This window comes from Sinocyclocheilus anshuiensis, unplaced genomic scaffold, assembly GCF_001515605.1.
Source record: "Sinocyclocheilus anshuiensis isolate Anshui unplaced genomic scaffold, SAMN03320099.WGS_v1.1 scaffold326, whole genome shotgun sequence".
NCBI lineage: Eukaryota > Metazoa > Chordata > Actinopteri > Cypriniformes > Cyprinidae > Sinocyclocheilus > Sinocyclocheilus anshuiensis.
In genome coordinates, this window is record NW_015546098.1 from 1,103,711 (window position 1) to 1,118,773 (window position 15,063).

Consider the following 15,063-nt stretch of genomic DNA (forward strand, 5'->3'; position numbering starts at 1 on the left):
ATTTGAAAATCTGGAATCTGAGGGTGCAAAAAAATCAAAATACTGAGAAAATCGCCTTTAAAGTTGTCCATATGACGTCCTTAGCAATGCATATTACTAATCAAAAATTAAGTTTTGATATATTTACAGTAGGAAATTTACAAAATATCTTCATGGAACATGGTCTTTACTTAATATCATAATGATTTTTGGCATAAAAGAAAAATCAATCATTTTGACCCATGCTTGTAATTTTGGCTATTGCTACAAATATACCCCAGCGACTTAATACTGCTTTTGTGCTCCAAGGTCACATTTTAAGTTATGAAACTTGCAGGATGTATTAAGCATACAAAGACCTCTTCTGTGTCAAAAGATCAAGGGAAATTTGGTTTCTCATGTCACGACCCCTTTAAAGTGAAAGTGATGAAAACGAGTAAGTCAAAACGGCACAGACAGAAGGCTGTTCAAATGTTACGTAATCTCACCCGAGCATTGAAATACGCCAGTATTTTCATAACACGAGCCGCTTAAAATGAAGAAAGTTCTCAACATAACTGATATTCAGAATGGTAAACATTTTGTATATTTGCGTATATATCGTATATACTTGTTTCGGTTTTTCTTTTTTAATAAGCAGCACATTAGGAGTTTATTGAGGCAAAAGTCAGAGTTAATAGTGAGAATTGGTCCCCAAACTAAAGTGTGACCCAAAGATCGATGAAATACATTTCATTAAGTGCATCAGCAGCATTTTCCATTTCCTTTCTTGTCTTTTCACAGGTTTACAATCAAGTAAGCCCTTGTTTTCCATCCAGAAGAGCTTTAAAGTGGAGAATGCAGGCGAGCTGCCGCTGACTGTAGTGTCCATGAGCATTAATGGATATAAATGTCAAGGTTATGGCTTTGAGGTGCAACACTGCAGGTCTTTCAAAGTGGACTACAACTCGTCCTCAGAAATCACCATCGCGTGAGTCTCGAGTGATAATGTGAAAGTGCATGTGCCTGCTGACTCTCAGCTCTTTTCTCTACTGTGCATACTAGGGTTGGGTATCGTTTGGGTTTTTTTTTGATACTGGTGCCAAATTGATACTTTTAAAACGGTTCCGGCGCCTGAACCGATACTTATTAAAAAATAAATAAATAAAAATTCCCCAAAAATTATGGATTGGCCATTAGCACTATAAACACACGATGTCTGTTTCATTCATACTGGACGCCAGAGGGCTCCCTCGCACAGAAAATATATCACATATCCAGTCACAGAAGTAGCGGAACTCATGACCCTCCAGGAAATCCCTAATATGGACAAAGGCATCGCTATTATAGCTGTAACTGAGTAAACAGAACATATAAACGTTTTGAATGATAAAACAAAGACAATAAACACTCGACTGCGACAATATAGTTTATCTGTGTTATTCAAGCCATCTCTGGTATTTTCATAATAATTAAGTATATTTATAATCCATTGCTAATCGATGTATTTTTAAAGTAGCCTATGGAACATATTTTCTGCCTCATTCTGTGACAAGAAGCCATATCAGATCACAAAAGGAAGAATTTGACTGGAGTAAAAAGGTTATAATGTTCTCTTTTGTTGGACAACAGGTTTAGAAATATGAATACAAGGGAAGTTTTAGCTTTAGGCATTTTAATTTAAGCATGTTTAGCTTAGTTAACGGAAGGCTACCTGCCGCCATCAGAGCAAGTGTAATTACTGCATTCACGCGCTCCTCGATGCTCTCATTTCCCGAGCTGTGCTTTTAAGTCGGAATGTGAAAACAACATGGACACTCTCGTTACTACAAAGATTTGTTGGATTTGTATTATTACAGTTTTCTGACTTGAGTTCACGTGCATTTTCTCAGTCTGGAAATTATTTTTCACGTGCGGTGCCGGTGATGATGCTTCTTACGTCCGTTTCGGAGAACCAGAGGACAAAAATTTAAATCGATCGCTCAGGCATGGCACCGAAATCTGCGCTCTGATTCGGTTCTAGTACATACCGGTTACATAGATACCGGTGCCATATTGGTACCGGGTTTCAGTACCCAACCCTAGTGCATATTGTCCAGTATCTGTTTTAATGAAGTGCAGATCGTATGCCATCCCTGTAGTGCTGTGATAACATCTTGTATTTGCTGTGTGACAGCCTGTCTAAGTTGTAATGAAAATGCACAGAATTAAAATAGTACATTTATGATTTAGTGTTATATTCCTAAATTCCCTTTTTCATGTTAGTTACCGCTAGTTATTGCCTGTTCTGTTTCTGTACTCTAAAGTCATTGCAAATGTTTAGCAGCATATAATGATTTGTTTTTATAATTTAAGGTAATGATCAGTTTTAATGTTTAGTTTGGCGATGACTCAATCTCTCTCTTTTTTTCTTGCTGTGTTCTCATTCCCCTTGTTTTTTAAAAGCGCATAAAGGATAGTTCATCCCAAAATCAAAATACTGGCATCATTTATTCACCGTCGTGTTGTTCCTGTGAGTTTCATATGGAAGCCCGTTTCTGCCATTGAATAAAAAAATCTATTAAGGTAATTGTGACTTTTTAGCTCACAATCCTGGCTTTTTTTCTCAGAATTGCATGATGTAAACACAATTGTGAGTTATAAAGTCAGAATTGCATGATATTAATCTCCATTTTTTTGGGTCTCATAATTGCAATTTTATATCTTGACTTCTTTTCTCATAATTGTGAGATATACACTCGAAAAATTGCAAGTTAAAAAGTCGATTTCCGAGGGGAAAATAACTATTTTCTTACAATTGCGCGTTTTTATCTCACAATTCTGACTTTGTAAGTTGCATTTTGTGAGTTTATATCATGCAACTCTGAGAAAAAAATTGTCAGAATTATGAGATTAAAAAGTCGCAATTACCTTTTTTATTTTTTATTTAGTGGCGGAAACGTGGGAACACTAGAGGATTATTTTGAAAAATGTTGCTAACCTCTCAGTTCGGTTCCCATTGACTTCCATTGTGTTTTTTTTAGGGATGCACAATATTGGATTTTTGCCGATATCCGATATGCCGATATTTTTCAACTAATTTTGGCTGATAGCCGATGCTGATACCGATATATTTCCTTTTGTTTGGAAACAACACCAAGTCTCTCCTGTGCAGAGATTATAAACATATTATTTTTCATTTTGGTTAGTTTTGATCAAAAACTTACTTTTGAGAATTTAATAAACAATGACGTTCTTTTATAATGAAAGCTTTGAAAATAGCTATAAAGCAACTATAAAGCAATCCTTAACATTTTATTTGAAGATATAACATTTGTAGATGGTCTAAAACAAAAGAGTTGTACAAATTCTGAAAATCTTTTAAAGCTCCTTGTATTTAAGTTTTCATAATCTGTTTGAAAAAAAAAACATATTACACATTAATGAATAAATCTGTATAAATAAAATTATTTAATTTGTGTCTTGTTTGTGATTTTTATTCATGTAAGCTATACCTTCTGACCTTTAAATTATGACATCAATTACTGCTTTATTTATTCAGAAACACAAGTATCTTAATGATATTTGTGTATTTTCCTTTCATTTTATTACAAGTAGGCCAACAGCGCCCCCTAAGTAAATAAAAAGCCTTACCGGACAAGCATTAGGACCCGCTGCTGCTCGCATTAGTAACTGTGACTCTTATCGCACACCAGACGCCTCATTCTGTACTCGCCTTCTCAAATTAAATGCTCAAAACAGTGAATTTAATCATCATTCAGGAAAGAGTTCGCTTCAAGAATGAGCACACTGCTGACGTGATATTATCGCTGTCACACCCTGAGAACATGCGAGTTACTTGTCTTATCGGTAAGGCATATCGGCATAATTTTTCATATTGGGCCGATGCCTTACCGATAAGACGAGTAACTTGCATGTTCTCAGGGTATGACAGCGATAAGATCGCATCAGCGGTGTGCTCATTCTTGAAGCTAACTTTTTCCTGAATGCCGATATTTGCATTTTAAGCCATTATCGGCCGATTTCGATAACGTTCCGATAATATCGTGCATCCCTAGTTTTTTCCACACTGTGTAAGTCAATGGGAACCGAAACTGTTTGTTTACCAACATTCTTCAAAATATGACAGAATTTTCATTTTTGGGTGAACGGTCCCATAAATGCTCCATGGTCTATTCCTACATTACACCATATTCCCCAGCATTTTTTTTTCCTCTATGAAATTTTTTTAATTCTCTGCATCTCTCCAGATTCACTCCAGACTTCACCTCTTCGTGGGTGATCAGAGACTTGACTCTGGTGACAGAACGTGGCTCCTTTTTCCACTTCACCCTGAACGTGACTCTTCCTCACCACATGCTGCCTCTGTGTGCTCAGGTGGTCCCGGGGCCCAGCTGGGAGGAGCCCTTCTGGATCATCACACTGGTCTTCACCTGGTCAGCAGCCCATATCCATACTTAAACCACACGAAACGCCACCCTGTGCTTCTGTGCATTCATATCAAAGCTGTTCTCTCCGCAGTTCCTCTCTAGCTGGTGTTTGTCTGATGGCTTTCCATCAAGCTCAGCACATTCTGAGCGAGTTCTCAACACCGAGTCCACGTAGCAATCACAACTCTGTACCTCGTGAAAATAGCAGCGTCACCCACAGCATCTCAAACGGAGTCAGGTGAGACGGCATCACCTGTTATTACTAAGGAATCACACACTTGTTAGTTGTTTACACACCCATTTTGTTCTATGTGATTATTTTTTTTAACCTGCAAGTCTAATCAGCAGCAATACGTGATGTTTCAATGATCATATCTCAGTTTAAATCTCAATTTTAATTATTATTATTTTAAAGTAGAGGAAAAGGCAGCTGTAAGAACTACACTGACACGAGCCACCCGTCTGACAAAGGCAAAGGGAGGGGATCTCCAGCTGTGGCCAACGGGACGATTCGACCGCAGTCCTCATCCAAGAAAAGTTCTGGAGCTTCTTCCCAGCCTCCAAAGAAGCAAATGAAGGTGTCGTTCCTTTACAGTCGATATAAGAACAGCCCTGCATCTGCCGCTGCTGGTGATTCTGCTGCCTCGCACTGCTGCACTCCTCCCACCGACGGAGATCGAGAGCGTAGCTTTGAGTTAGACCCCGAAGTTTGTAATAACAACAATAACATATTAGACGAAAGCCTTCTCCCTGCCGAGAAGAAACAGCACTTCAGAGGGGACGAGGCAGTGCCAGCTGATATGTTTCCTATGGAAACCCTTCCAGAAAGCATCATAACAAGCAGAGTCCCTCAGCCTGCGGATGAAGCGGTGCAAAACCAGGAGTGTAAAAGAAAAAAGCATGCAGAAACAAGGGCTAATGTAGATGAAGAGGTAAGAGCCATAGGAGCATAAGAGGATGACCTTTTGTTTTACACTTGTTTTAGCAAAAGCTTCTCAGTGTTGAGGTTCTTCCAATTTAACATCTCTAATGAACTGTTTGTGCCGGTCCTTCAGAAGACAGATAGAGGCAGCAGTCTGAAGAAGAGACCGGAGAAAGATGCAGAACTCGGAGTGTCAGCCTCCAAAGCCAAGAGAAACTCGGGCAGGAGTCGCCGGAAGACGGCTGAGCTCATTCCTGGGTAAGAAGCTGCACAGTTCTGCTGTAAACCTTCACTTGATAGTTGTGTGGCGTTCCTAGTTATGTTGCGTGAATTGACAGCGAATTGACTTGATTCCTGATTCACTGGATTCTGATTCAGTTCAAAAGCAGGTTTTTTTTACGCTAAAGAACATCGGCACACTGTGATCGCTTTAATTCACACGTGTAACATGACTTGTGTATATATTATAAATCGACTATTTTAACAACTCATGATTAATTCGATTTTTAGCATTTTATATCAGTTATTGGCAGCGGTATACTATTCACAATTTAAAAGTCAGATTTCAAGATTGATGCATATGAATAAGAATTTTAAATGTATGATTATTGAAAACAATACATAATACATAAGCTCTGAGGCAACATGTTATACGTAAGAACCACTAAAATGTCAATATTTTATCATTTTACTGTTAAACATATATTTTTGGATTTCCATTTTTATCAAGACAAACTTTGAAGGACTTGTTTTGTAAGATGGACGCAGATTTAATTTAATTTAATTTAATTTAAAAATTCATTGAATTTTTTAAAAATTCATTTAATTTAATTTTTAAAAAAAAAATTTTTATTTGATAAATGTATTTATTTTAAAACATTTTATCATAAGTACAATTAAAGAACCATTAAGTTGAGACCTGAAAATGACATTTCCAGCTTAATCTGTTGTAAATCTAGAATGCTTTGGAGCACAGGTCTCTTTTTAAAGAATACACTTGGCCAATTATTGCTGAAGTGAAAAAAGGTTTTAAAAAAGTGAGCCAGAAAGTTAGAGAAGTTTAAGTTAATTATGATGAAAAATGCACAAAATACTATTTTAAAATTTTATATGAAATATATATTTTCCAAAACGTGTTTTACGCTAAAACTGCAAGAAAATCAAAGCCTAACACTCTGAACAAGTTGTGTTCCAAATCTGAGGTTGATATCTCAAAAAATGAGCTTTCAGTGAGATTTTGTTTGGGCGCAGGACTAAACGTTTCCACTAGATGAATCCGCTTCCCATTCGTTTCCAGTGTGGTCATTTTTGTGTGAGTGTTTTCTTTTTTTTTTCAGGACCATTTAACCTTTTTGTATTATGTTCGTAATTTTCTTCCCCCACAAAACAAGTGCCAAAACCTTTTCCAAGTTTCAAACCATTCTAATAAAGTAAAAAAAAAAAAAACCTAATTTTTTTTTTTGGTAAAAAATGACTGAACAGCACCAGAGGGTTAATATTACTGCTACTGTAATGTAATTTTCATATTGATAATCCAACAGGCTTCCTGAAAACAGCGTCGTCATGGTGACAGAGAGCGAGAGAGAATCTCAGCGTAATGCTGCTCGAACCCGCAACACGAAACCTGGACCAGCTAAAGCAGGAGCCAGTCCAGACAGCCCTGTCAAACACAGCGGTGAGGAAGTGATGTCAGCAATGACATCATACCAGTGTCCCTCAACATCCTGATCAGCTACAGCTGTTGAAGACAACATGATGTTGTGTTTTCTGTTCTAATATGTTGTGAAATGTAATTGATTCCTGTGATCAAAGCTGCATTATAAAACGGAGAGTTCCGGTGCTTGATTCTGATTGGCTGAGCCACGTTCGAAGCTGTTGTAAATGACTCTACAAAGTAACATACGCCTTTGTTTACGTTTGTCTGTTGCTCGGCAACCACTTTGTAGCAACCACAACTGTTTCTGAGGAGCTACATTGTTTGGTGGAAGAATACTGTTTTTATTAATATCATTACACTTTATTTGCTCCGTTTTATTTTGTGAAACCTTACTACGTATATGGAATAAACGTTTTATAAAAGCAATAACCCCCGTGAAGCCGTGGTTTACAGTGAATTTATAAATGCAGCCTTTGATCACAGGAATAAATTACATTTTAGCATACATTCACATAGACAACAGCTGTTTTAAATTACAATAATATTTCACTATTTTTACTGTATTTTTGATCAAATAAACACAGCCTTGATGAGCACGAGAGACTATCAAAACATTTAAAAATCATAATTATTTCACATGCACACACACTGACCTGATCTACTATAACTCTCCACGTGAGTTTTGTTAAACTGTTTCCGTTCACATAAACACAGGCACGTGTTTGAGCAGACCGAGGCGTAAATGTCCGGAGCGCCGTCTGCAGTGGGAGTCTGGCTCTGATTCCAGCAGCTCATCAGGCAGTGTGAGAGCCAGCCGAGGGTCCTGGGGCAGCTGGAGCAGCGCCAGCAGCGTCGAGGGAGAGAAGGACCCCAACAGACATCCCTGCCGGAGTAAGAGATCACACGCTCCACTCACAGTTAAGTACTACATTATTATGAATAATACTTTAATCAAAATTTGTTTGTTTGTTTGCTTTTTAGGAGACAACAACCAGTACCACCCGTATCCAAAAGACCGGGAATGTTACATGAACTATTCCTACAAAACTCAAAGGTAAAAGGAGCCGATTTTCTCAAGTTTGTTTTTTTTACTTGACTTAGGGCTGGGCGATTTGGCAAAAAATTAAAAAATCTAGATTTTTCCCGACTATAAATGTTCTGTAAAAACAGCAGCAGCTTTCAGCCGGTCACCATGATGCAAACATGAAATATCAGACATACAGTAGTAGTTCTTTACAGGTTTTTTTATTCGATTGCGCTGCTTTTCCATAGTTTTTTCTATGTAAACATGGACGTGTTTGACTGTTGCGCTCGCGTCTCTTGCATGAAACGACTTTCTAAAAACACGGCGCTCAAGTTAAAAGAAGTTTATAAAACGGAGAGTTCCGGTGCTTGATTCTGATTGGCTGAGCCGCGTTCGAAGCTGTTGTAAATGACTCTACAAAGTAACATACGCCTTTGTTTACGTTTGTCTGTTGCTCGGCAACCACTTTGTTGCAACCACAACTGTTTCTGAGGAGCTACATTGTTTGGTGGAAGAATACTGTTTTTATTAATATCATTACACTTTATTTGCTCCGTTTTATTTTGTGAAACCTTACTACGTATATGGAATAACCGTTTTATAAAAGCAACAATAAGCCCCGTGAAGCCGTGGTTTACAGTGAATTTATAACAGCTAAGGGGGTTTATATTATAACTCCACTTCACGTCGTACCTAACAACGTCCCTTAGCTGTTATAAATTCACTGTAAACCGTGGCTTCTTGGGGCTTATTGCTTTATCACTCCCATCGTCCTGCATTTTTTCCTGTTCCACTGCCCGCGTCGCATCTTTGTCAACACAAAAGCGCATTCTGTGTGAATGGCGCTTAGCGCTATATTTATGGTATTTATGGTCAACGTGCGGTTGGATCGTTCTTTTCTCTTTACTGTTATCACCGGCATATTGTCAAAGTGTCTAATTCTAACATTTGGTCATATTTCTATTCAAAATCGCGATTCCTAGATTTCTAAAAAAAAAAAAAAAAAAAAAATCGTGGAAAAACATTAAATTCGTTTGACAGTACTCATTTCTATTCAAAATCGCGATTCTCTTTTTCTAAACAATAAAATCGTGGCAAAACATTAAATTCTAATTAATCGATAAAATCGGAAAATCGCCCAGCCCTAACTTGACTTATGATTTCTGAAAGTGCTTTAATGATCTATAAACACGTTTGTCCACAGCATGAACAATCTGTCTGTCAGGCAACCGTGCCAGAGCCCAGACGTCTGTCCCGCGCCGGCTCTCAATGTAGCTGCAGGTGTGGACAAAAGCATCGGTGAGGGGCATGCTGGGTAGTGACTGTACTTACATGTAATCTGGATGACGGAATCTGGAAAATCTAGAATCTGAGAGTGCAAAAAAATCTAAATATTGAGAAAATCATCTTTAAAGTTGTTCAAATTAAGTTCTTAGCAATGCATATTACTAATCAAAAATGAAGTTTTGATATATTTACGGTAGGAAGTTTACTAAATATCTTCATGGAACATGATCTTTACTTAATATCCTAATGATTTTTGGCATAAAAGAAAAATCGATCATTTTGACCCATACAATGTATTGTTGGCTATTGCTACAAATATACCCCAGCGACTTAACACTGCTTTTGTGCTACATGACTAATAATTATGCCAGTAATAAACTCTGCCGATGCATAGCTGTGAAATGCTACAGTATGTCTTCATAACCAGTGATCTTCTTAATTATTAATATTGGAAAATATTTCAAACCTGGAAGCCTTTGGCCATGTAATGTCATGTTTATTAATGCTTTTTAACAGCTTTTATAATTTCATTAATTATTAGCTTTTCTTTTTCACGAATCCCTGATATAGTGTAATATTTAATGCATTTCATGATATTGATAACAAAGAATGAAATATATTTTCTTTCTCTTTGTTTTTTCAATCTGGTATAGAATAATCACATTCAAGATTATGTGATAAACGAGTTAGGCCAAAAGTAATCAGATTACATTACCTAATATGTGCAATCCAGATTATATTACTAACTGTAATTTTTGTCATGTAATCTGTAACCAGTAACGGACTGCAGTTTGTAAGCATTACACACATTACACTGTTAATCACAGAAAACCTGGAAAATTGATGGAAAAACATGCAGTTTATGGCCATGACTTGAGTATAAAATCAGCTCTTTAATATGAGCTCTTAATATATATTATACGTTACGACAAATGATTTTCAAAACCAATTTCATTACCATAGCAAAAAAAAAAAAAAAATTGTTTTTAAGTATTTAATTATTTTATTTACCTATTTGAAAATATAAAATAAATTAAATCAGTTCATTAATGCTAATAATAATTTTAAAGAAAATAATATGTTAAGTATTGCTTTAATGGAAAATAAAAAAAAATTTAATGGAAAATTGACTAATTTTCCAGTCCTGGAAAGCACATGAAAAATGAGAGAAAATGTAAAATGTCCTGGAAATTTTTTTTTATTTTATTTTTTTAATGTAATTGTGTTTTCTTTTAGCCAAGAACGAACAGTTGACCACTGGCCTGAAACGATTCATGTTAGTAGTAGAAAATTTGCACACAAACTGTATTGCAAGCATTTTCAAAATTGTAATTTGTGTGGAAATATCACAAAGTCTGTAAACGGGATGTTAATAACGCTTTATGGTTAGTCAGAATCCACTAATTTTTCACTTGACCCTTTTAAAGCAATACTTAACTGAAAAATATTTGAAGGATGCATGCCAAGATTTTAAAATATTACTTTCTTTAATGTTATTATTAGCATTAATGAACTGATTTAATTTATTTTTATTTATAAATAAAATAATTTCATACTTTAAATATTTTTTTGCTATCGTACTGAAATTGGTCGTAATGTATAATTAAGAGCTCTTATTAAAGAGCTGATTTTATAGCCATAAAATGTGTTTTTAAAGACTTCTGGAGAGAGGAGGACATTACTTTAGGGTGTGATCCTTGTCTTTTATTCCCGCTGTAATTAAATGCGACCCTGGAGCACAAAAGCAGTGTTAAGTCGCTGGGGTATATTTGTAGCAATAGCCAACAATACATTGTATGGGTCAAAATTATACATTTCTCTTTTATGCCAAAAATCATTAGGATATTAAGTAAAGATCATGTTCCATGAAGATATTTTGTACATTTCCTATCGTAAATATATCAAAACTTCATTTTTGATTAGTAATATGCATTGCTAAGAACTTAATTTGAACAACTTTAAAGATGATTTTCTCAATATTTAGATTTTTTTTTGCACCCTCAGATTCCAGATTTTCAAATAGTTGTATCTCGACCAGATATTGTCCAATCCTAACAAACCATACATCAATGGAAAGCTTATTTATTCAGCTTTCAGATGACGTATAAATCTCAATTTTGAAAAATTGACCCTTATGGCTGGTTTTGTGCTCCAGGGTCACAAATTTAAAATGTCCTGGAAAATGATCACTGAACCCTGTCTGATCATGTTTTTGATTTATGCGATTTCCCCAGACACGGTCGGCTCTAATGTGATTGAAGAGACCTGGTCTCCCGCCTCGGTTCCTCTGACCAATGAATTCAGGTATAACATGACCGAATCTCTCCCGTTCGTCCCTCAGAGTCCCTCATTGGGATATGACAGGTATGTCTTTTAATTATTTTGCATTTTATTTTTGACCACACACTATCAAATTAATACCCTCTTGTCATTTTTGTGAAGCTTCCCTTGGAACAACGTGAACAGCCAGCGTGCGAGTCCTTATCCCTACAGAGATCAGACCAACTGCATGCCAACAGGTGAGCAGGTTTCCATCGCTGTGAGTGACATCCAGCACTGTAGCATGCAGCTGGTGAAAGATGAGTGACCGTTTTCTCTGTGTGCTCCGTGAAGGTAACGGTAATTACCAAACTGCATTCTCATGCCATGAAAGCCAAACCGTGACCCACAGCCATCAGCCGGTCTGGGGTGAGAACGCCACCCAAAACATCAACTCCACATGGGACACTAGCAAGGTGAGCTCTACAGAAGCGTTCGTTTTTATCAAGCACTTTCTAAAAGTCATAAGCCACAACGCTGGAATTTCAAACTTCCTTGAAAAATACTGATATTTGAGGCAAGACAGCAAATGAATAGAGTAACTAATAGATATCACCATACTTGTTGATTGATTACCTTAAGAATTGCAAACATATATATATATATATATATATATATACACGTTTTTTTTCTGAAATGTGATGTTTAACCCTTTGGTGGTGTTGATGTGGCGGTCAAAAATAATATTATCTTTTTATTATTTTTTTTTTCAATGAAATGAATACTGTATTTTAGTTTGATAATGTTTTCTATTTAATATTTTTTATTTTTAGGGAATTGTATGGTATTTAATTATATTTATGGAAAAGTTATGATCCATTTATTACTTGTTAACCACTTTTTGAGCATAAACTGTCATACATTTTGAATGCTTTAAAGAAGACACTTGGCAGATTATTGCTGAAGTGAAAAAAGTTAAAAAGTGAAACTAAAAAAAGTTATAGAAATCTAAGTTTGTTTTTCTGTAAAGTTGCTTTGCAATGATTTGTATCGTTAAAAGCACTACACAAATAAACTTGAATTGAATTTTTATGAAAAATGCACAAAAATAGGCTACTATTTATTTATTTATTTATATGAAATATATATTGTCCAAAAAATATTCTCTAAGACTGCAAGAAAATCAAAGCCATAAATTTAAACAAGTTGTGTTCCAAATTTGAGGTTGATATCTTAAAAAATGAGCTTTCAGTAAGATTTGGTTTAGGTGCAGTACCAAACGCTTCCACTAGACGAATCCGCTTCCCATTCGTTTCCAACAGTACAAGTGTTACTATTATTTTTAAGACCATTTAACCTTTTCCAGTCATGTCCATGACTTTTATGGTGTGCACGTAGCAAGTGCCAAAACCTTTACCAAGTTTCTTATTCTGAAGAAGTAAAAAAAACAGCACCAGAGGGTTAAATATGCAAATTAGGCATGTTTAATTTTGTTGACATAACAAAATACAAATGTGTAAAATCGGGCAAATGATATATAAACAGATGGTAAAAACGTTCAGAATAAAACATCTAGATATAAGAAAACACAAATAGATGTTTTCTTTACACTAGTTTGAAGCCAAATAGCCCAAAATCTCTGAATTGATTAATGCATAAAACAATGTTTTTGCCTGTAGTATCTTGCCTTGATACCATTTTCAATACCACAGAGAAACATTTCTACAATTAAGGGCATACTTTTTACACCGTATCTAAATGAATGGACTTGTAACTGTAAGCAAAGTATGTTCTTGTTAACTGAAACTCTGAAGGGGTTATATAATAATAATACTGATGAATATATTAATATTATTATTATTAATAATATATTATTTCTTAGAAATGTACTACTATTGTATTACTACTGCACTGAAAAATAAAAAAAATAAATATGTGACCCATGGACCACTAAACCAGTGGGTTTGATAAGGGTCAATTTTTTGAAATTGAGATTTATACAATAAATAAGTTTTCCATTGATGTATGGTTTGTTAGGATAGGACAATATTTGGCTGCGATACAACTATTTGAAAATCTGAAATCTGAGGGTGCAAAAACATCTAAATATTGAGAAAATCATCTTTAAAGTTGTCCAAATGAAGTTCTTAGCAATGCATATTACTAATCAAAAATTAAGTTTTGATATATTTACGGTAGGAAATTTACAAAATATCTTCATGGAACATGATCTTTACTTAATATCCTAATGATTTTTGCCATAAAAGAAAAATGTATAATTTTGACCCATACAATGTATTGTTGGCTATTGCTACAAATATACCCCAGCGACTTAACACTGCTTTTGTGCTGCAGGCTCACATTAAGTATATTATTTATTTTAAAATTACAATACTTGTGACATAATTTCTTCACTTGCAAGAGTTAAAACTTCAAGGTGTTTGTGACGACAGGTTTACGAAAGCTTCTCCTTACAAATGTAGTGAAATGCAGAAATCTTCAATCCACAAAAAATGTTGGAAATTATGTTGAACTTCCAGCACGTGCATTTAAACCAGTTGGTAGATACTTGAATTATTAATACCCTACAAATTGTTTGCACTGGCATCTTGGTTTAAAAACCGTTTCTACATTCGTTTTCTGAGCTCCTCAGAAACACACTGTGTTTATTTTCCCGCCTGATAAAATGTGTGGGTTTCTCTTCATTGAGAAGTTAGATGCTTGGAATATTTAAGCAATCTTTTTTTGTTTTTCCAGCCGTACTTTTCAGGAACCAGAAGTCTGTCACCCATGTCCAGTCTGTTTGGCTCGATCTGGACTCCTCAAAGCGAGCCTCACCAGAGCCACTTTCACTCGGAGCGGTCCGTCGCACCCTTCAGACGCGAACCAGGCGGCGCCTGCCCGAGAAAACCGTACTCCAGCTTCAATCCCTTTGGTGTACACATGAATTTGGACATTTGGAACTCCTCCTCAAACCGGAGCTCCACTTCTCAGCTCTCCAGCGATTCAGGCTACTGCGGGGAGATGTGAGGAAACCAGAATGTGCTTTTATCTGTAATGGGGAAAAATGTGAATATTCTTCTTTCTTTTATGTTTGTTGTTGTGGTAAGGTTCTGCATTTTGTTGTTTATTTTTCTAGACGTTTTGCAAGTTTGCCCAGTGAAAATAAAAAAAAAAGTTTTGTACTTGATTTTGTGTTGTGGATTACTTGGTTTAATTTGATCGGCTGAATTTCTCAGACAACATTTCCTGCAGATTTGCTTTATACAACATTAGAAAGATCAGGCCCTTTCTTTCAGAACATGCTTCACAACTCCTTGTTCAAGCTCTTGTTTTGTCCAGGCTGGACTATTGCAATGCTCTCTTAGCAGGTCTTCCAGCCACTTCTATGAAACCTCTACAACTAATCCAGAATGCATCTGCAAGATTAGTCTTTAACAAGCTGAAAAGAGTGCATGTCACACCTCTGTTCATCAATAGCTGCTCGCATCAAATTCAAAGCATTAATGTTTGCCTTCAAAACCAC

The 15,063-nt window shown here is 35.9% G+C and overlaps 1 protein-coding gene across 1 annotated transcript in view; it reads left to right on the forward strand.

Annotated features, from left to right (window-relative positions):
• Window positions 1-14,712, forward strand: part of LOC107700308 (transmembrane protein 131-like) — a 60,205-nt gene extending 45,493 nt beyond the window's left edge. Inside the window, exons 22-34 of the mRNA XM_016501931.1 lie at window positions 763-949; window positions 4,209-4,394; window positions 4,480-4,626; window positions 4,804-5,320; window positions 5,444-5,568; window positions 6,852-6,985; window positions 7,682-7,858; window positions 7,949-8,021; window positions 9,196-9,290; window positions 11,513-11,642; window positions 11,721-11,797; window positions 11,892-12,013; window positions 14,295-14,712. Of these exons, the coding sequence (XP_016357417.1) occupies window positions 763-949; window positions 4,209-4,394; window positions 4,480-4,626; window positions 4,804-5,320; window positions 5,444-5,568; window positions 6,852-6,985; window positions 7,682-7,858; window positions 7,949-8,021; window positions 9,196-9,290; window positions 11,513-11,642; window positions 11,721-11,797; window positions 11,892-12,013; window positions 14,295-14,567 (2,243 nt within the window). The 3' untranslated portion in view covers window positions 14,568-14,712. The remainder of the gene's footprint in view (window positions 1-762; window positions 950-4,208; window positions 4,395-4,479; window positions 4,627-4,803; window positions 5,321-5,443; window positions 5,569-6,851; window positions 6,986-7,681; window positions 7,859-7,948; window positions 8,022-9,195; window positions 9,291-11,512; window positions 11,643-11,720; window positions 11,798-11,891; window positions 12,014-14,294) is intronic.
• The last annotated feature ends 351 nt before the right edge of the window (window positions 14,713-15,063 follow it).